Source organism: Anabrus simplex, chromosome 8 (assembly GCF_040414725.1).
Source record: "Anabrus simplex isolate iqAnaSimp1 chromosome 8, ASM4041472v1, whole genome shotgun sequence".
Classification (NCBI taxonomy): Eukaryota; Metazoa; Arthropoda; class Insecta; order Orthoptera; family Tettigoniidae; genus Anabrus; species Anabrus simplex.
The window spans coordinates 49912570-49935871 of NC_090272.1; the positions used below are offsets into that span (position 1 = coordinate 49912570).

At 43.5% G+C, this 23302-nt stretch overlaps 1 protein-coding gene across 1 annotated transcript in view; it reads right to left on the reverse strand.

Annotated features, from left to right (window-relative positions):
• The window catches only part of egr (TNF superfamily member 12 eiger), a 278627-nt gene that overhangs the window by 23806 nt on the left and 231519 nt on the right, over positions 1 to 23302 (reverse strand). The window contains exon 2 of the mRNA XM_067152207.2: positions 1557 to 1945. Coding sequence (XP_067008308.2) covers positions 1557 to 1945 — 389 coding nt within the window. The remainder of the gene's footprint in view (positions 1 to 1556; positions 1946 to 23302) is intronic.

The following is a 23302-nucleotide window of genomic DNA, read 5'->3' on the forward strand; positions in this document are numbered from 1 at the left end:
CGTCAAATAATATCGGACTGAGCCAGGATCGAATATACCAAGTTCCAACCCCACTGTCGGCAGCGCTGAAGATGGTTTTCACGGTTTTAATTTTTTATACTAAGCAAATGTGTGAGCTGTACTTTAATTAAGGCCACGGCCGATTCCTTCCCACTCCTAGCCCGTTCCTATCCCATCGTCCCCATAAGACCTATACTGTGTCGGTGCGACGTAAAGCAAATAAAAATAAAAATAATAAAAAAAACAGCGTTGAGTGAAGGAAGAAGAACCCGCTCTTCTTCTCACCCCACGTTTGCACATTCTTCAGCTACCGACTCTAGCTACTACACTGCCAAACATTTCTGCGCCCCTAGGCACAAGTATACCACGCAAAGCAGTAATCTCCGTACAGGCCATGAAGGTCCTAGCAAGGGTGGAAGGTACAGGCTCCCACTATCCATAACCTCGGAACAAAGTGGGGTAGAGTGATTAGATCTACGCCCAACCGCCTTTGCTCCCAGGAAATAACCTGGTACTCATTTTGGTGCAGGCTGAGTGAACCTCATATACCGCTCCAGAAATGGAAATTCCGTTTCTTAATTTTACGATTTCCTGAGAGTGACTCGAACCCACGTCCTTCCGGGTGAACCAAGTACGCCATTACCACCTCGGCTAGGCAGTCTTCCTACAAGGCCGAGTAACAAACGAAAAGTATCTTCATCCATTACTCGAAATTTTCTAAAAGTCTATTCGTCTTCCAGTTCCCCTGTGGGTGGGGGACGTAGAATAAGAGCCACGGTATCCCCTGCCTGTCGTAAGAGGCGATTGAAAGGGATCCCAGGGGCTCTTAACTTGGGAGCGTGAGTTGGTAACCGCGGGGCCCTCAACTGAGTCATGGCATTGCTTCCACTTACTTGTGTCGGGCTCCTCACTTTCATCTATTCTATCCGGCCTCCGTTGGTCAACGCTTGATCTTATCCGACCCCGACGGTAATAGAGGACTCGAGGCAAAGGAGTCTTTCATCTTCACGCCCTTCATGGCCCTTGTCTCTCTTTGGCCGATGCCTTCTTTTTTCGAAGAGTCGGAACCCTTCAATATTTTCTCTCTGATTAGTGTTATATAGAGGATGATTGCCTAGTTGTACTTTCTCTTAAAACAATAATCACCACCACCACCACCTCTCTGATTAGTGTTATATAGAGGATGGTTGCCTAGTTGTACTTTCTCTTAAAACAATAATCACCACCACCACCACCACCTCTTCCAGTGACAGTTCATTGTCCTGAAAGTTAAACGATCCTTTCCCTTGTCTCCTAGATATCCACCTCCTTTCCCACGAACGCTCCTACTATTTCGTTCCCAATTAGCACAAACTAACAAATCTCTCGCCGCAGCTGACGCTCAAACCGCCGCTTTTCTCTTATTGGAACCAATGCCGTGTGCCCAGCTTTGTTCGTATTCAACACGAGCAGCAGCCGGTGTGAATGGGCATTAAATTCTCAATCAACATGTTGTTCTACACGTTGCGACAGTGTAAAAGGGGATTAAAGGGTTACAGCTTTTTATGACCACCTACCTGTGGTAATCCTTGATGGGGTTCTCGGTGGCCTCCTGAGGCTCTCCCTTGCCACCTCCTGCCACCAGCGACTCGTACAGCCTCAGCCCCTCGCTGTTGGAAGGTGTCTTGTTGTAGCTCTCCGAGAGGACGGGCACTGCTGAGTCTGAACCGGACAAGATCTCCCTCTTGCTTCTCTCGGACTTGTGTAACGCACCATGGCTCCTTAGGATCTTCTCGTAGTTCTCGATGAACCTACCACGCCGTCTCTCGTCTGCAGGCTCATCTTCACCACCTTTTTCCTCTTCTTCGTCCGTATAGTAATCGACATCATCTCCATTTTGATCCTCTTCCTCCTCGTCTTCGTCTTCATCATACTGATTTTCTTCTAATGCCTCTTCACCATACACCTGCACACACATACAGAAAATTCATTACTAGTTATTAGTTACGAGAGAAGAGAAAATATGAAGAATCAATATTTTTTCAGCTGGAACTCCATTATCCGGACTAGTTGGGTCATCCGAATAATCGAATTCAAAACGTGAATGTAGTAGAATAAACATACAATAGGTATATTACACATTTTTATCAGGGGCGGTGCGTGGTATTGTTGCAGTGTTGCAAAACTCCAAATAATTTTACACTTCATTTCTCGTCTTTTCTTCTAATGTTTTAGTTTAATAAACCTAACATATATTCTAAAACATATTAAAATTAACCGTCTTTGGTCGTTCGCTGCACTAATGCTTCATAACGGACCAATAAACGCAGCCGGCTTCGAATCAAACTCAGGGGGTTTGCTTTCCTACGGCAACTCCCTAGCGGACAGCGCGGCGCAATGTACCTCGGCAGGGACAAGCCTAAGCCTGTATAACATCAGGTAGCATGCTCGCCAGTATCGGTCTCAGGGAGTTGCACGAGACTAGCAAGTCCCCTATCGAGAAACAGTTTCAAATATCCCCGTTAGCTTGCGCCACTCTGCGGAGATAACTTCATTCCTACTTTCTCTCCTCTCGCAAAATAATTTCATTTCCATTTTTGTTTTTAAATTTACAATTTTTGCTTTAAGTTGCATCGACGCAGATAGGTCTTACGGCGACGATGGGATAGGAAAGGGCTAGGCGTGGGAAGGAAGCGACCGTGGCTTTAATTAAGGCACAGCCACGGCATTCGCCTATATGAAAATGGCAAAATCATTTTCAGGGCTTCCGACAGTGGTGTTCGAACCCACCATCTACCGAATGCAAGCTAACAGCTACGCGACCCTAACCGCACGGCCTACTCGCTCGGTAATTTCTTTCCACGCCATACCAGACCACCCTCAATATTATCAACATCTTGCTTCAATAAGTAACAGGAGGGCGAATTTTCAATTAGAAGTGAGGCAAGAGTAACTGTGCCAAGCTGAGTGGTTCAGACGATTGAGGCGCCGGCCTTCAGGTGGTATTTGAAAGTGCTCAAATACGTCAGTCTCGTGTCAGTAGGTTTACTGGCATGTAAAAGAACTCCTGTGGGACTGAATTCCGGCACCTCGGAGTCTCCGAAAACCGTAAAAATGTAGTTAGCGGGACGTAATATCAATACCATTATTATTATTATTATTATTATTATTAAGAGTAAATGTAGTTTTAGTGTATAATTCGCCTCTTATTTTCTGTGTTGTGATTGCCAGATATACATGTACATGTACATGTTTTAGTAGGAATGTAGTTCATTAACGATAATAGAGTTTCTTGTTATTTCTGTAAGCTACTTACATAAAAACGTGACACTGAATATTTTGGTGCAACACCCAGCTTCAGATACTACTAGCCACCACTGATTTTTATGAATAATTATGAAGCCTCGAAGCTTACGTAACGCATCGAAGTAGTAAAAAGGAATAATGGGTGGGCTCTTCATGTTCGGTTAATTGAGGATCACGGTTCTCCTGGGATGTCCTCCTTTCTGTCGCCTCTTATGATAAGCCGCAGGACATGTTTAGCATCTCCCGTAGAGATAATTGTACTGCCGTATCATCTCAAATGTCGAATTTCAACTATAAAGTTACGTTTTTGGAAATCCTGTATATTTTTGAGGAGTATGATTGTATGGAAGTAAGAATGTGAAAGGATTTTCAACAGGTCGAAAGTAAACGTAAAGTTGAAATATAGAAGCTGAAAGAAACAATTATTTCTTCATTTTGACTTCAATGAAGGCAAGGTTGAAAAGCATGGTTTTTAACCAGCCAGATATGTGTGTGTCAGTACCTCTGGCACCCTCTGCCTGCCTTAAGAAGTAACTAAAAGCCTAGGGCTCACAAATTTGTTTTTGCTAGTTGTTTTACATCGCACCGACAGGTCTTACGGCAACGATGGGACAGGAAAGGGCTAGGAGTGGGAAGGAAGCGGCCGTGGCCTTAATTAAGGTACAGCCCCAGCATTTGCCTGGTGTGAAAATGGGAAACCACGGAAAACCATTTACAGGGCTGCCGACAGTGGGGTTCGAACCTACTATCTCCCGAATACTGGATACTGGCCGCACTTAAGCGACTGCAGCTATCGAGCTCGGTTCTCACAAATTTGGAATGGGGGCTGGTAACCAAGTGCCCAAAGCTGACCTCGACGGTGTAAGGTTTGCGAAGCCTGGGGAGTCTTTCAATGTTACTCCCATCATGACTCCTCCCTTTAACAACTCTTCCAATCTTCGAAAGTTCGAACGTCTTCCTCTTTCGCTTCTGTTTAGTGTCCCCATAGGCCGCACCTTTCTCCATCAGATCTTCTTTCACCTCTTCCTTCATGAGAATTTTTAAAACTAAGAGAGGCTAATGTAATTATTTTGCCCCCAGAAATAACCACCGTCCGCCTCTGTGGTGTAGTGATTAGCGTGATTACCTGCCACCCCCGGAGGCCCGGGTTCGATTCCCGGCTCTGCCACGAAATTTGAAAAGTGGTACGAGGGCTGGAACGGGGTCCACTCAGCCTCGGGAGGTCAACTGAGTACAGGTGGGTTCGATTCCCACCTCAGCCATCCTGGAAGTGGTTTTCCGTGGTTTCCCTCTTCTCCTCCAGGCGAATGCCGGGATGGTACCTAACTTAAGGCCACGGCCTCTTCCTTCCCTCTTCCTTGCCTATCCCTTCCAATCTTGCCATCCCTCCACAAGGCCCCTGTTCAACATAGCAGGTGAGGCCGCCTGGGCGAGGTACTGGTCATTCTCCCCAGTTGTATCCCCGACCCAAAGTCTGAAACTCCAGGACACTGCCCTTGAGGCGGTAGAGGTGGGATCCCTCGCCGAGTCCGAGGGAAAAACCAACCCTGGAGGGTAAACAGATTAAGAAGAAGAAGAAATAACCACCACTTAATAATAATAATAATAATAATAATAATAATAATAATAATAATAATAATAATAATAATAATAATAATAATAATTCTATGGGCATTTATTTAGAATGGATGAGAAGAAACTAACGAAAAGGATTTTCACAATACTAGACAGCAGACCTAAAGTTTCGGACAAATGGTTCAGGGAGGTGAGAAAGGTAGGTGGGACTAAATTCAGAAGACATCTCAAACTGAACAAAGTTTAGGTCAGTGATCGACAAATTCTTCGGATTCTATGATGAACCAAAACTTAATCGTGGGTGTACGGAAGAAAGAAGACAGGCTGCCAGAAAAAGGATGCTCAAGTTTTGGGCTGTGAAGAAGGCTTCCAGAAACATGTAACTGTTACCTAACGTGGTCTCTAACGGCCGTAAACGAAATAATAATAATGATAATGATAATAATAATAATAATAATAATAATAATAGCTTTGCGTCACACTAACTACTTTAACGGTTTTCGGAGACGCCGAGGTGCCGGAATTTTGTCCCTCAGGGGTTCTTTTACGTGCCAGTAAATCTACCGACACGAGACTGACGTATCTGAGCACCTTCAAATACTACAGTTGGGTCAGAAGGCCAGCGCCTCAACCGTCTGAGCCACTCAGCCTAGCTCCACTAAAGAGTAAGGCTATTCATTTATTTCTTCAGTTAAATGTTGAGATCGACTGGAAGCCTTCTTAACCATTAAACTCGGAGCTTCGTCATATTGTGACATTTGAGAGGAACAGATCAATTTAATGTGCCGCTGATGGCATCCATCGTTTATCTGAGTAATAGAGTTATTGTTCTTAGTATTTGATAGATGGACTGGAGTCGTATTTTATGACGATACCCATCTGACAACCGAAGTGTATCTTGAGTGATGATGCAGGAACTAGTCACCTTCAACTGTCCGTTTACAATAAAGTTAAAATTAAATTTGATGACTAGTTTCCACTTAAGCTTATTGATGAAGTTCAACCAAAGCTGATTCATAGCTCTCTCTGTGGATTAGTGGTGGATCCCGAGACCGTGGGTTCAAACCCGGCAGCGGTAGTCAGAATTTTGCATGACAAGTAATGTGATTCTCTCTGTTCTTCTTCGTGGTGTTGTCGTCGTTCCTCTAATTCTTCTTTTATTATTATTATTATTATTATTATTATTATTATTATTATGTCCGGCTGTCCGACTCGTTGGCTGAATGGCCAGCGTACTGGCCTTCGGTTCAGAGGGTCCCGGGTTCGATTCCCGGCTGGGTCGGGGATTTTAATCACTTCTGATTAATTCTTCTGGCTCGGGGACTGGGTGTTTGTGTCCATCTCAACACTCTCCTCTTCATATTCACACAACACACTACACTACAAATCACCACAGAAACTCGTAATAGTCATTACATCCCTCCATACAGGGTTGGCGTCAGGAAGGGCATCCGGCCGTAAAACAGGGCCAAAACCACATGTGCGACGCAGTTCGCACCCGCAACCCCACAGGTGTGGGAAAAGCGGTAGGAAAAGAAGAAGATTATTATTATGTCCGGCTCCTTGGTTGGATGGTCAGCGTAGTTGCCTTCGGTTCAGAGGGCCCCGAGTCGGAGATTTCAACCTGAAATGGTTAATTTCCTTGGCTTGGGGATTGGGTGTTTGTACTGTCCTCAGTATCCCTACAACTCACACACCACACAGAAAACTATCCTCCACTACAACAACACGCAGTTTCCCGTACACGGCACATGCCACCCACTCTCGTTGGAGGGTCTACCTTGTAAGACACCAGGCTAACAATAGCCACACGGAATTATTATTATTATTATTATTATTATTATTATTATTATTATTATTATTACTGAATCCGTTTAGCCTCAAGGGTTCGTTTTCCCCCGGACTCAGCGAGGGACCCCACCTCTACCTCCTTAAGGGCAGTGTCCTGGAGCGTGAGACAATTGGTCGGGGATACAACTGGAAATGAGGACAGTACCTCGCCCAAGCGACTTCATCTGTTATGCTGAACGGGGGCTTTATGGGGAATGGGAAAATTGGAAGGGATACGGAAGGAAGCTGTCGTGGCCTCAAGTTAGGTACCATCCCGGTTTTTGCCTGGAGAATTATTGGAAGACCTTTTGAGGATGGCTGAGGAGGGAATCGAACCCCCTCTACTCAGTTGACCCCCCAAGGCTGAGTGGATCCCATTCTAGTCCTCATGGCACTGTTCAAATTTCGTGACAGTGCCGGGAATTGAACCAGGGCTTCTGCGGGTGGCAGCTAGTCAGACTACCCACTACACCACAGATGATATTATTATTATTATTATTATTATTATTATTATTATTATTATTATTATTATTATTATTATTGACCGTCTCCGTAGCGTAACGGTTGGCGATATTTGCGTCCGTCCTCGGGAGACCAGGTTCGATTCTCGGTATTGCCAGAGATTTTAAAATGGCAGAAATGGCACATGCAACTCGCCTCCAATGCCTGAAAACAGCAGCACCACCTCCGGACGAGGATACGAGGTTTTTTTTTTTTTTTTTTTTGCCGGCTCCGCGCTGTAGGGCTGGCAAAGTGCCTGGCTCTTACTCGGAGGCCCCGGGTACGATCCTCGGCTAGGTCAGAGATTTTTACCTGGATCTGAGGGCTGGTTCGAGGTCCACTCAGCGTGCAGGATTACAATATGAGGAGCTATCCGACGGTAAGAGAGCAGCCCCGATATAGAAAGGCAAGAATAACGGCCGAGAGGATTCGTCGTGCTGACCAGACACCTTGCAATCTGTAGACCTTCAGGGCTGTTGCGCCATGGGGTTTGGTTATTATTATTATTATTATTATTATTATTATTATTATTATTTTCGTTTAATTTTCACGTTCATGACAAACCTCATTCATATGTTTTTAGCGATTAAATACTATAGCCTATAGTGTGTTATAGAAGTGTTTAGTACCGACCTAACATGGCATGGCAGGCTCTAAAATCGAACCAGGAACCTCGACTAGTTCAGCTAGCATGATACGTCATTTACTCTAGATTCTGCATCGTGCTGTATAATCTTATTTTTCTGGCAAGCATCTCTAGGAAATTATGCTTGATGTAGGTTACATGACGTAAAACATTGGATGGACTTTTGGCGCATAGTAACTTAATCTTCGTAATCTTCTCATCTCGCATTGCACATGTCCTGTATCAAACAGTCGGGTGAAGGATAATGCGCGAGCGAGAGGTTAGGGTTTCTCACCTCGTTGCCCAGGGCGATCAGGTGCCAGGCTACCTTGTGTTAAGAAATACCTCGAAGGTCTTGAAATGTAGCAATCAGTACAGTTGCGTTGGTGGGACGAGTCGCGAGGCCGTTCCTGTGGATAATGATTTATTGGTTCGCATGTTGCGCCAAGGTGTGGTGTAGGCACTGTTCACGTGCTGTTCTCAACTGAATCGCTCCTATTATTCTCTGACTTTTCAACCACGAGGTCTGGCATTGTTTCCACTTAACTGTCCGAGGCTCCTCACTCTCATGTTCCCTATCAGACCTCTCTTGGTCAATTATTATTCTCTTCCAACCCTATCAGCATTAGGTTTTCAAGGCCTAGACAGCTTTACATTTTCCAAGTCTTTCCTGGCCTTTCATTCTTCGAAGGACTGGACCTCTTGATTTTTCAATCAAATAAGCGAGGAAATATTAAATTAGGAAATGAAGTCTTAAAGGAAGTAAATGGATATTGTTACTTGGGTAGTAAAATAACTAACGATGGCAGAAGTAAGGAGGACATAAAATGCAGATTAGCACAAGCAAGGAAGAGCTTTCTTAAGAAAAGAAATTTGCTCACTTCAAACATTGATATAGGAATCAGAAAGATGTTTTTGAAGACTTTCGTGTGGAGCGTGGCATTGTATGGAAGTGAAACATGGACGATAACTAGCTCAGAAAGAAAGACGATAGAAGCTTTTGAAATGTGGTGTTACAGAAGAATGCTGAAGGTGAGATGGATAGATCGGGTCACGAATGAAGAGAGACTGAATCGAATTGGCGAGAGGAGATCGATTTGGCTAAATTTGACGAGAAGAAGGGATAGAATGATAGGACACATCTTAAGGTACCCAGGACTTGTTCAGTTGATTTTTGACGGAAGTGTAGGTGGTAAGAACGGTAGGGCTAGACCAAGGTATGAATATGACAGGCAGATTAGAGCAGATGTAGAATGCAATAGTTACGTAGAAATTAAAAGGTTAGTACAGGATAGGGTGGCATTGGGAGAGCTGCATCAAACCAGTCTGTGGACTGAAGACTCAAACAACAACAACAAGGGCGCTTTCATTCCACACCTTGAAGGGGTGGGGCGGGCCATGTAAAGGGTATTGCCCTTTCTCTGGCCAAGTTTTTGTTTTCACTCTACGGTTCAAATCCCGGCCAGGAGACCCTACATTTGGATTTTGGAAATGGAGTGTCACGTCTCTGTGTTCAGAATCTACGGTATGTAAAAGTGCAGGTCCTCTGGCTACGATCACGATATCAACTGCCACGTTAAACTACAAACTTGCTTGCTTTTGGGGTTTTCAGTTTCACATCCTTCGTGACTCTTGCCTTTCTTTTCCCGATTCCTTCACTCTTCGAAGTGTCAAACTTCTTCCTACCGGGCGAGTTGGCCGTGTGCGTAGAGGGGCGCGGCTCTGAGCTTGCATCCGGGAGATAGTAGGTTCGAATCCCACTATCGGCAGCCCTAAAGATGGTTTTCCGTGGTTTCCCATTTTCACACCAGGCAAATGCTGGGGCTGTACCTTAATTAAGGCCGCGGCCGCTTCCTTCCAACTGCTAGGCCTTTCCTATCCCATCGTCGCCATAAGACCTATCTGTGTCGGTGCGACGTAAAGCCCCTAGCAAAAAAAAAAAAAAAAAAGAAATAACTTCTTCCTTTTCAGCTCCTGATTAGAAGTAAGGGGGGTGGTTATCACGTTGTTTCCTTTTCTTCCTTAAAACGTTAATCTTCTTCTGAATGGTTCAGATGGCAGAACGTTGCCTTCCTGTATCCAAGTCGGCAGCTGAAACAACGTAGGAGCATAAAACCAGCAATTCTAATTTTCTCTAATTCACTTTAAAAATTAGAAGTTTGTCATGTTTTCTTGAAAAGGCTTATTGGAGACTCTTTAAACTGTCTTCAGACAATGCCATTATTTTTTTAAATGTCGACAGAATTAAGTTAGAATTTGCAAAATATATGAGAATAGCATATCTCGGTTAAGAATTCGGTTAGTCGTAGTCTTTCCGCTCCGCGCGGGGGGGGGGGGGAGGGGGGAGTTCTGACAACTTGATGTATTTTAAAATCCATAGCAATTAAAGGGGCGTGAAATAAATAAATAAATAAATAAATAAATAAATAAATAAATAAATAAATAAATAAATAAATTCGTGTCAACGTTTCAAGGTGGTGTAGCTCCTTTCAGGGACACCCCCGATGGACCAATGGTGTGATGATTACTGTTTTTAGAGGAAGTACAACTAGGCAACCATTCTCTATATAACACTAAAATAATCAGACAAAAAATGGAAGGAATCCGACACTTCGAAAAATGAATATCTCGTCCAAAGAAAGACAAGGGCACGAAGGGCGTGAAAATGAAAGACTCCCTAGGCCTCGAATACTCTAACGCCGTCGGGAGCAGAAAAAAACAAGAGTTGACTAAAAGAGGTCATCTACAGAGGGACAATCGTCCAATGGAGGTCAGCTGCATGTACACCTCAACCTCACAAAAATTGACTGGTAAAGAAATCTTTAATTTTGTAGATTCTCGAAATGCGAGGATATTCGTAAACTGTGGACAGTCGGTGACCGAAGAGATGATACTTGGAATCCTACCGCCTTGACAATATGTTCATACTATTTCAAACACGAGGAGTTTGAAAGAAAGTCTGCTTTCTACGACGGCCACTTTTTTTGTGCAGATGAGTGTAGCATTTTTACCACATACCAGACTTCCTACCAATCTTAAATTTCTGGCAGTACCGGGAGAACAATCCGGATGAGCAGCTAATAGCGCTAAGTTACGCTAAAGAGACGGAAATAATAATAATAATAATAATAATAATAATAATAATAATAATTTCTTTTCTTACCGTTTTCCCATAATGTAATATGTAATTATGTAATTAATAACGTGATATACGAATGTATTATTATTATTATTATTATTATTATTATTATTATTAGAGCCACCGTGGCTCAGGCGGCAGAGCGCCGGCCTCTCACCGCTGGATACCGTGGTTCAAATCCCGGTCACTCCATGTGAGATTAGTGCTGGACAAAGCGGAGGCGGGACAGGTTTAATTCCGCGTACTCCAGTTTTCCCTGCAATCTTTCATTCCAGCAACACTCTCCATTCACATTTCATCTGTCAGCCATCTATCACTGCCCCAGAGGAGTGCGACAGGCTTCGGCAGCCGGCACATTTCCTATCCTCGCCGCAAGATGGGGGCTCCATTAATTCCATTCCTGACCCGGTCGAATGACTGGAAACAGGATGTGGATTTTCATTTTTAATTATTATTATTATTATTATTATTATTATTATTATTATTATTATTATTAATTCGTTATACTCGACTAAGGAGCACGTTTGAAACTAGTTAGTACAATGTTTCTTCTTTCCTTCCCAACATCTCTTCATTCGTTCACAAAGTGCCTTCCTGCGTTCTTCTGCCCATCCTGTATTATTTATTTATGTTTCCCTGCAACTTAATGTTTGCTTACTAAGCTTCTAAATTTTGTTCCATCTTGAATTTCTTGTAAATCTCTGTTTATTACCACTAACTACTTATTGCGAGTTTTCAGCAATAGTGCTAGGTATATAAGTTTTTGTCAGCTTGCTGTTATTCATTCTGTGAACGTGACAACCAAAACTGTTCGACGTACGAACTGAGGACGTATTTTACAGGCTCAGCTGACAGTGAACTCTCTAAAATGTAAAACTTTGAATAATAACTTTCATTTTAAAGCCGTGGCGAAGCACGGGTATCTTGCTAGTTTTTATATAGATTCTTTGCATATCTGTTCCAGGTGATGTGGATAATAATAATAATAATAATAATAATCTACTTTTATGGTTTTCGAAGACGCTGAGGTGCCAGCATTTCGTCCCGCAGGAATTCTTTTACGTGCCAGTAAATCTACCTTCACGAGGCTGACGTATTTAAGCACCTTCAAATACCACTGCACTGCACCAGGTTCGAACTTGCCAAGTTGGGGTCAGAAGCCAGCGCCTGAACCACTTGAGCCACTCAGCCGGGAGCTGAAAGACATAACATTCTATGACGAATGTGTGTAGGTATATAAGTAGGTAGGCCGGTGTGCATCATCATTGTCATCATCATCATCATCATCATCATCATCATCATAAACATCAAAGAGATTCGTGCATAAAAATAGTCCGTTAGGAGAGCTCAATCTTAAGCGAGATTTGAACTCATGTCCTTCGCGACTCATCGTGTGTGTAAAGGCAAAAGCAAAGTCACCTCCGTACAGGCCTTGGAGGAGTGGAAGGTAAAGGCTTCCACCATTGTTAACCTCGGCACGTGATGGAGTAGAGTGGTTAGCTCTACACCGCCTTTGCCCCCAGGAATTAACCTGGTACTCATTTTTCGTGTCGACTGAGTGAACCTCAGGGCCATACCTCCGGAAGTGGAAATCTCGTTTCTTAAATTTTACGACATCCTGACGGGGATTCGAACCCACGTCCTTCCGGGAGAACCGAGCACGCCTTTACCGCCTCGGCCAGGCAGCCCCTCATCGTGTGTATAAAGAAGACAATTCCAAATCATGTACAAGCTACCCGCCAAGCATGACATCCTTGACACAACTTATCAAGTACGATCATACGATTGGTGCAAACCTTCTCTCTGCTGTGAGCGGGTGAAATGTAGTTACACGGTTCACTGCCTTAACCATGACATTTAAATATTACATTTATTTAAGAGTGTCAAGCTAACTAAATGGCGAACTAATGACATACTCCATTAGGGGCAGTCATACATTGCACGTGGCTCGCTAAACAAAAGAAGCCTTGCGTATTGTGTTCCTAAAGCAATTCATTAATGGAATTGCATCGCAATCCACGACCTGTATTATGAAACCTCAGTTCCATTTTGCTACTGTCCTGCTCATGCTGGGGGTCTTAAGAGACTTTTAAGTGGCGACTGCGGGATCTCGGATGAGTATGGGCGATTTTCTTCTTACTTGCACCATATTTTTTGTCTGTCATCTTTCCTATCCGATCTTCCTTTATGAAGTGTTGATGCCACTTATGTGGTAAATGAAATGTCGTATGGCTTTTAGTGCCGGGATATCCCAGGACGGGTTCGGCTCGCCAGGTGCAGGTCTTTCTATATGACGCCTGTAGGCGACCTGTGCGTCGTGATGAGGATGAAATGATGATGAAGACAACACATACACCCAGCCCCCAATTAACCAATTAAGGTTAAAATCAACGATCCGGCCGGGAATCGAACCCGGGATCCTCTGAACCGAAGGCCAGAACGCTGACCGTTCCGCCAACGAGTCGGACACTTACGTGGTGTAGTGAAGGCTCGGGTTCGATTCCCGGCTCTGTCACGGAATTTGAAAAATGGTACGAGGACTGGACCGGGGTCCTCTGAGTAGAGAGGGGGAAGGGGTTGATTCCCATCTCAGCCATCCTCCGAAGTGGTATTCCGTGGTTTCCCACGTCTCCTCCAGGCAAATGCCGGGATGGCACCTAACTTAAGGCACGGCCGCTTCTTTCCCTGTTCCTTTGTCTATCCTTTCCGATCTTCCCATCCCCCCCACAAGGCTCCTGTTCAATATAGCGGGTGAGACTGCCTAGACGAGGTACTGATCATCCTGCCCAGTTGTATCCCTCGACCCAAAGTCTCAACGCTCCAGGACACTGCCCTTGAGGCGGTAGTGGTGGGATCCCTCGCTGACTCCGAGGGAAAAACTAAGCCTGGAAGGTAAACGGATTAAGAAAGAACGAAGAAATGTTGATGTTTCCCTTGTTGGGGAGGAAATTCGAATATTTCCATAGTTCCTACCTTTCCGAAAACGCGACTAAAAGGAATAACTCCTCAAGGACTCTCAATTTGGGAGCACCCATAGTTGAGACTGGCATTGGTTTTCACTTGCATGTGTAAGACTCCTTACTTTTAATCCCTTTATTTGATCCATGGATGCATGGTCAGATCTTCGGTTCAGAGAGCCCCGACTTCGATTCTCTGGCCGAGTCGTGAATTTTAATCACATGTGATTAATTCTTTTGGCTCGGGAACTGGTTGTTTGTGTCTGTCCAAACATTCTCCTCTTCGTATTCAGACAGCACATCACACTACCAACAACCAAAGGAACATGGAATAATGATTGCAACCCTCCACATAGGACCGGCGTCAGGAAGGTCATTCGGCCGTTAAACAGTGCCAAATACACCTGTTCGTAAAAGTTCGCAACCACGACCCGATAAGGTGTGGGAAAAGCGGTAGAAGCAGAAGATCTAGAATTCCAAATAGCAAATAATGAACACTTTGATTTAGGTACCTTGTAGCGAGAAACTGAAACACCACAGCCACTTAATGAATAGGAGAAGAGATCAAGGATGTATTAACTAATACAATAATGTAGCAACGTAAAATAATTATTTATAACAAGCTAATAACTAATATTACAAAGTGAAATGTGTAGGCTACGTATCAGGAACGCTTCTCTCAATGGGTGTGACGTAAAGAGCACAGCCCTGAACCGGTACAGATAAGTCTTATGGCGACGATGGGATAAGAAAGGGCTAGGAGTGTGGAGGAAAATCTTCAGGGCTGCCGATAGTGGGGATCGAACCCACTATGTCCCGAATACAAGCTCACATCTGTAACCAGTAGACTTTTGTCAGAATCAGAGGCTACATAATATTTTGAACTCTTTGATCAAAACCGCACACCGCAACAAAGCCCCAGCACTTCCCTGGAGTGAAAATGAGAAACCGCGGAAAATCATCTTCAGGGCTGCCGACGGAGGGATTCCAACCAGTCACCTCCCGAATGTAAACTCACAGCTACAAGACCCGCGCCCCAGTCAACTCGGTTTCTCTCAAAATTGTGGTTGAGCCGGAATAGAAACCGGGCGGGAAGCTACTGGACGACGAGAATTTGGGGCTACATATCACTTAAGCTACCCCTCCTCGTATATTACGTTTAAAACCTCAGGTGTATGTCGATACAACTCTAAAATGGACTTCACATCTGTTGGCTTCCTTAGCTTCACATGTGTTCGCCTTTCTTACAACTTGTTTACCAGAAGACCAGTATGTAATACTACATGTAGCCACTGTGTTAAGTGGCACGAAAGCGCTTGTATAGTAAAATGATAAATGGCTTAGCGGCTCTGTGACATCACATAACTGTGCAGCAGGTACCTCTGACATCATCGAGCTACTCCGGTAGCCGATCTTCCACCGTACAATTACCGTTTTGCGCAAGCGCACGACCTTACGAACAGATGATCTTAAGGTCAAGAAAGACAACTTGGCTTGGTTCATTAATTTACATGATCATTTTGTGAGAGAAGGCTCCATTATTATTAGTTAATAAGGTTAGAATTGCTGTTACATGAAACGTGACAGGAGGATTCAATGTGATACAACATGGTACAATAAAAGTAGACACTCAGTGACTTGGGAATCGGGGAAGAACAACCTCTCAAACTCGCGGTGATCAGGCAGGCTTCTTCATCATCAGTCAACTGCTGGATGAGGTCTCTTCTAGTTTTTCCACTGTGGGTGGGGGCATAGAAAACATCCACGGTGTCCCCTCCCTATCATTAGATGCGACTAAAATAGGCTGAAGATAGCTTCCTTTTACTTGTCCCAATCTCCCTACTTTCATCTTTCCTTAGTCAACGTTTGTTCCTTTCCGATTGCTACGATATTAGGTTTACGGGTTGTGTCTCGATTGCGGACACAAATGTTTGGGAAGAGTGCCAGCTTGTTCCAGGGATTTCCTTTCAACTCCTCTTCCACCCGTCTTACCAATCCAGTTTGCTCTAGTTGTTCTACAGAACGTTAGCATATACTGTATATGAGAAATAATTATAAGCCTAAATTAATACGTAAATAATTAGTAGTAAAAATGGCAAACTTGTTAAAAAGTGCACATAGTTATTCTGACAAACCAAAAAACAAAAGAAACAGGTAATTATGGGACTAGGTCTTCATTTAGGATTCGGTTAGAATTACTAGTGATTATTAGATCGAGGAGTGTGTGAGTTGGCAACATGATGTATAGGGTTTATGTGTCGGATTCTCACATTATTGTCCCCCTGTGGGTGGGGGCGGTAGAATAACACCCACGGTATCCCTGCTTGTCGTAAGAGGCGACTAAATGGGGCCTCAGGGGCTCTGAACTTTGGAGCGTGGGTTGGCGACCACGGGGCCCTTAGCTGAGTCCTGGCATTGCTTCCACTTACTTGTGCCAGGCTCCTCACTTTCATCTATCCTATCCGACCTCTCTTGGTCAACTCTTGTTCTTTTTCATGCCCTTCGTGGCCCTTGTCTTCCTTTGGCCGATATCTTCATTTTTCGAAGTGTCGGATCCCTTCCATTTTTCCCCTCTGTTTAGTGTTATATAGAGGATGGTTGCCCAGTAGTACTTCCTCTTAAAACAATAATCACCACCACCACCACTCTCACATTATTGGAGTAAACATCTCAGTCAAAAAGGCCGAGTACGGTTAACCGTGTTCATGGCGTCCGTGGTTCTTCGGACCCCTGTTGTTAACTTCATGCGCGAAGGCACACGGCAGACCTACCCCGAAAATAAGGGCGGTGCTCTAAGAAACGGGGGTGGGGCACGCAGTCCCGGTTGGCGCTAACAATGATCCTTTACGCACTTGCACTAGTAATAAAAGTACACTATAGATGCTTTATTTCACGAAGGCTTTTGCCAATCTGTAGGAAATAGTGTCTGCAATCGAGGCACATCGAGACTATTGATGGGGTGTCCGCAACCGAGACTGCCCGCAATAAAGACGCAAGCTGGCACTGTTCCCAAACATTTTGTGTACGCAATCCAGACTGTTCGCAGTCGCGGCGACACCGGTTTGCGAGACCTAGGATGTCTTGCATTTTCATGCCCTTTGTGGCCCTTCCTTTGCTGGTACCCCATTCTTCTTTCGTTTATTTTTACGTCGCACCGACACAGGTATGTCTTATGGCGACGATGAGATAGGAAAGGGCTAGAAGTGGGAAGAAACTGGCCGTGGCCTTAATTAAGGTATGAAAAAGGGGAAATGATGAATGAATGAATGAATGAATGAATGAATGATTTTATTGAACTGAATATAACAGGCTTTCGCCCAGTTACAATGTTCCAATACAGACTATTTATAGCTAGACACTAACTACTTACTACTTAACTACTTCTAAATCTACTTTGTAGCATCTTGCACATGGGCGGATCGCCAGCTCCACATGCAACACACCACCTAACTAAACTAACTACTTTACTACATGAATATATACTAAATCTATCCTAAATCTGTCTGTCCGCGACATCACCCCTGGTGAGGAAGTCCTACCACCCTTCCCTGGGATGTCACGACCAGACATGTCTCATGAGGCTCGGAAACCGATACCTCATAGACAAAAAGGGGAAATAATGGAAAACAATCTTCAGGGCTGCCGACAATGGGGTTCGAACCCACTATCTCCCAAATGCAAGTTGACTGCTGAGCGACTCTAACCGCATGGGCAACTTGCTCGTTATTTTTCTAAATATCAGACCTCTTCATTTCTTCCTCTGTGTTTTTCTCTTAAGAGAGGACGTTCGACCGGGTGAACTTCATCTTTAAACTGATCGCCGCCCCTATTTGTTATTTTCTCAGAATTCAAGGTAGTGGGGCACTGACAATTATCATGTAGACCTCGTGTTCGGATTTCCTCTTGACGATCAGATTTCGGTGTTTGGTGCGGCGTAACTGCGTTGAGAATAATTTGGCTTTTTTTAATGATACAGTTTAATAATAATGGCAGGTGGCCTCCGGAAAGGCCTGGTGCAGGTCTTTCGAGTGACCTGCGCTTCAGTGAGGAGGGGGTCTTACGAGTGATAAATTAATGCTGAAAATGACATAAATATTCAAACCCCCGAGATATCAGAATTAATTAATATCGATTAAAATTTCCGGCCCGGCCGGGAATCGAGCCAAGGACACTTGGACCAACGGTCAGGATCCTACCCATTTCGTCATGGAACCGGACACTGCTATTACTAACGCCGTGGAACGATAAAAGGTAAATTCTTAAGCTCAGAACGGTGAGAGATTGGTTAGTTTAACGCCTGGCCACCTTTACCGGCATTTATTTCTGTCGTAAATTAAGTGAAATTATGCCTCTCGAAAATTGGAAATATCGTTTCTAAATTTCTCGGCCTTTGACGAAGAATTAAAACTATTTTCTCTTTGGAGAGACCAACATGCCTTTTCCACGTCGACCAATAGCCCCATGTTGTTTGTTATTGTTATTATTAAGCCCGTCTGGTGGCCATTATCGTTAAGGTTACCCGGTTCGAGTCCCGTTGGTCGAAAAAAATCACCATCAGAATATTACCGGCAGGGTAGGAGAGGTGGTGGTATAACATATTAATCACAAGACTGCGGGCTAAACGCCTGGATCCATTTCTAAACCTCTCCGCAGTGCTCATACGGAGTGAGGACGTATGGCGTTCTTGATGGTGATTCGTCCGTCGGATGGAGACGTAAAGCCTTGAGCAGACTCGACAAGAGTAGGCAATGTGCCGGCACCGGGTTTCACCCTCTCCCTTCCTACTACCAAATACCACGTCATTCATTTAAGAGCATTAACTCCTCTGATGAGACTGGCGTCAGGAAGGACATCCGGTCGTAAAAACTCGCTACGAAGATTCATCTCACCGACCTCGTAGATAAACGGGACTGACCGAGCTCGATAGCTGCAGTCGCTGAAGTGCGGCCAGTGTCCAGTATTCGGGAGATAATGGGTTCGAACCCATTGTCGACAGCCCTGAAGATGGTTCTGCGTGTGGTTTTCCAATTTCACACCAGGCAAATGCCGGAGATGTGCCTTAATTAAGGCCACGGCTGCTTCCTTCCCACTCCTAGCACCTTCCTGTCCCATAGTCGCCATAATCCCTCTGTGTCGGGGCGACGTAAAGCAACTTATAAAAATAAAAAAAGGAAACGGAAGAAGGGTTGGTCATACACAGCCTAATAATTATTAATTTTACAAGTTGCTTTACGTCACACCAACACGGATAAGTCTCATGGCGACGATGGGATAGGAGTGGGAAGGAAGCGGCCGTGGCCTTAATTAAGGTAGAGGCTCAGTATTTACTTGGTGCGAAAATGGGAAACCGCGGATAACCATTTCCAAGGCTGCCGACAGTGGGGTTCGAACCCCGCTATCTCCCGGATGTAAGTTCACAGTTGCGCGACCCTAACCGCACGGCTAACTCGCCCGGTCCTAATAATCTTACGGGCCGATGACCTTCGATGTTAGGCCCCTTAAAACAACAAGCAACAACGATAATCTTACAATCCTTGCAGTATATAATAATATGTTAATAACACTCCTATGTACCAAACGATAAGACAGTCAAGGTTGGCAATGGTTCATTTCCTCGCAAATCACGAAAAATACTGCTAAAATGTGAGTTAAATGATAACCGCAAAAATGTTGAATCGGCAAGCGGGATGTCTTCATTGTACTGTATGACAACGCAGTACGTGACTCAACTGTTTGAAAATAACTATAAATCACTCGCTTCAGTAGTGTTTCGGCTCTTTGACCGCGTGATCTGTGTATCTCCTTCCGGTTCAGAGGAATCTGGGTTCGTTTCCCCACTGTATCGGGGATTAAATACGTGTGATTAATTCTTCCGGCTCGGGGATTGGGCTCGACTTAATGCACTCTCTTCATCTACACACACCGTATCAAACCATGAGAGAAACACACAATAGTGAGTATGCCCCTGTACATTGGGCTTAAGTCAGGAAGGGCATCTGACCATAAATCTGTGCCAAATTAACATGAAGTGCCGACCTCAATAGAAATTGGGAAAAGGCCAGAAAGAAAAAGAACAGGGGGTTAGGTCCCAGCTTATAAGCATTCGAGGAGAATACGCAAAATAGGTTACGAGAATTTCGCATTCACTAAGTGAACCTGAAAACCTGACCGCCAATTTCCTTCGCCTGTTATGAGAGCTTACATCACGTCGTTGAAGAAAGAAAGCGACAAGTTAGCGGCGCGTGACGAAGTGCAGGAGACGAAAGTGAACTTTACTTGTGACAAGCCTAATAAAGTGCGAGAGAAGGTGCTGACCTTCGTGCTACTGACCTAAATCGCGCCGGTATCACTTGCGGGTGGGTACGCTCACAGGAGAAAAAATATGGGCCCTTCCATATTGTTATCAGAAGGTTTAGAATGCATGAGAACTTTACAACTACTGAGCTCGATAGCTGCAGTCGCTTAAGTGCGACCAGTATCCAGTATTCGGGAGATAGTAGGTTCGAACCCCACTGTCGGCAGCCCTGATGATGGTTTTCCGTGGTTTCCCCATTTTCACACCAGGCAAATGCTGGGGCTGTACCTTAATTAAGGCCACGGCCGCTTCCTTCCCACTCCTAGCCCTTCCTTGTCCCATCGTCGCCATAAGACCTATCTGTGTCGGTGCGACGTAAAGCAAAAAAAACCCTTTACAACTAAATTCTGCTATTTTTCATCTAGTCCTTTGTTCGTGAGAAACCTCGAGATTTTCTCTCTCTCTTTTTATTCACATTCGCATGACTGAAAATCAATAATTTTACCTATTAAAGCCAAATGATATTTCTGAATATTTAATGTTTGGTAGGAAGTTGTTACTATGCACATATACAAACATATAACGTCCTACATTTTGGATAAATGTCCAGCGTTTTAGGCCTTCGGTTCAGGGAGTTCCCGGGTTCGAATCGCTGCCGGGTTGATGATTTTAATCGTCTGGTTTATTCCACATTCTAGGACTGGGTGTTTGTCACAATATATTCCTTTTCAAATAAAACACATTCGCATGACCGAAAATCAGTACCACAAAAACATGCAACAGTGAATACTTCCCTTCTCACTGAGTTGAAGAAGGACATCCGGTCGTAAAACAGGGCCAAATATAGGCCTACATCGTGTGTGACACAATTCTCACTCGCAATCAGACCAGGATGTAGAAAAGAAGAAATAATTTCTTTTCTTCTTACAACCAGGGATGCAGTGGTGCCGAAACGCGCTGGAACGGAGTTCGAAACCTATCTGGAAAGGGGGTAACGCAGTCTGAAACTCATTTCCCTTTTTCTTAACTGAAGTTTATGTGTTTTATAATTTGTTAATGTTTTAAATCTCCTGTATTATTTCAAAGGCCCATAGTGAAGAACTTCCGTATCCAACCAGTAACTGCCAATTATATTTTTACCTACACTGCTTCATAAATCTCTGAAATGTGTGATATTAATTATTACTCAGACTTCGGAAAAATGGAAAAATCTTCATTAATGTTTTGCTATTATTATTATTATTATTATTATTATTATTATTATTATTATTTACCAGATACTCCAGAAAATTATTAAGACAAAATAACTACTTGATAGTGCTAGTAGTAAATATGTCTCAATATAGAAACCACTTACAGTTTAAAAAACCCATTGAGTTAAGCTAATAAAGCACAACATCTTCTTTGATGTTTTGCTATAGTTGTGGTGTGCCCTTCTGATTTTGTAAATTCTTCACATAAGCAGATAGGTATTGTGACATATAAATACCTACAACTAATTTAATACAATGATCTTCCTGTTACTCGTTACACGGATGTTCATTGTTAATTTTGTCATTTCACGAGCGAGTCTGAAACCTATTTCTGTTTCCACTACAATCCTGCGGTTACAACAGCATTGTATGCTTAGTTTCACCGTCTAATAAACTTAAAAAAGATGTTTTTACTCCTCCCCTCCACTGTTAAAGTGACTGCCAAAAGCAGGCAGTATATGGAAAATGAGATGCTAGGCTTGAATAATTCAATAGATTTTGTCCTAGAAAACATACTGTAACTATTCAATATTTATCACGGAAAGTTTAACGTTGTAATAACTCGTAGGGGTTTTGCATATTATCTACAACCGAGCGCGTGTACGGATTTCAAAACACGAAATTCAATCAAAAAGTATATTTGAGGTGCCGTATGCCGTACACACCTTTCTCTCCTCGAATATGGATCATCGGGCAAATTTGTTCCCGTCGGCAAAGGAACTACCTACGAATAGATTTTAAAGGAAAGAAGACCGTCCAGGTTGTATTTAAGTCCACATTAACATTTCTAAACAGCAGCATGTATAGCTTTATTTCGTAAAAGAACTTAATAAATACTCCCTCCTCGGTAACCCGTTCCCAACTCTAACAGACTTAGGAGTGTTGTTTGAGAGTAAATTGTTTCTTGTTCCTATATACAAAAGATAACCTTACGAGCAATGTCACTTCTCGGTTTGTTGTATAGATTTTCTGACAGCACCGATTTCCACGGTCTCAGAGCCTACTATGTATCTTGCATCCTACCGATTATTGAATTCGCGCCTCCCATTTGGTCTACTTCACCCACTAATCTGAAACACATTGACCGCATGCAGTCATTCTTCTGTGTCATTGTTAGAACCAGAGTATCTGATAGTCGAAACTTGAGCTAATCCTTCGTCGGTTATCTACTCACAGGAAAGCAGCCGACCTTAGATTCCTATAACGCTGTTAACGATTTATTTCGTTCTCCTGAACTTGCATCCTCCTTTTCCCTACATGTTCCAACTCGCAAAACTAGGATAAATCGACCCCTTCATATTCCGTATTCGCGCCTCTCTCTTCTTCAAAGAACTTTATTTATCCCATTCTAGAGTATCTTCTGACAGGAACTTGGACATTTTTTCTTCATATGCCTCCTTTAATCGATTCTTCCTTAACCTAGATCATTTTCTTCATATTCCTTTCGTTTCTCTTCTCATTGCTATCCCCTCTATTGTACACAATGCAATATTTATTTAGTTTTCACTGTACTATACCGTTACTTATGTGTCATATCTGTATTTATCTCACTGTGCCTCGCTATAAGTTCTTCCCAGCGTTTTACTTTCAGTCTTTAATTTTCCTCGTTCTTTTCTTTTGCCTTTAAGGTTTGTTGTTAATTGTTGTGTCTCTACAGTTATTTTGTTAGTTTTTAATTCTCTTCCGCTACTTTTATCATTAGATGATATTTCCTCAGCGTTCTTCCACTTATATTATATGTTTGCATTGTGCTACTCCATTGTAGATTTACTTTCAATGCTGAACACTGTAATTTGGCTTTTAGCTGTTTTGGTTTTCCAAACAAACAAACAAACAAATAAA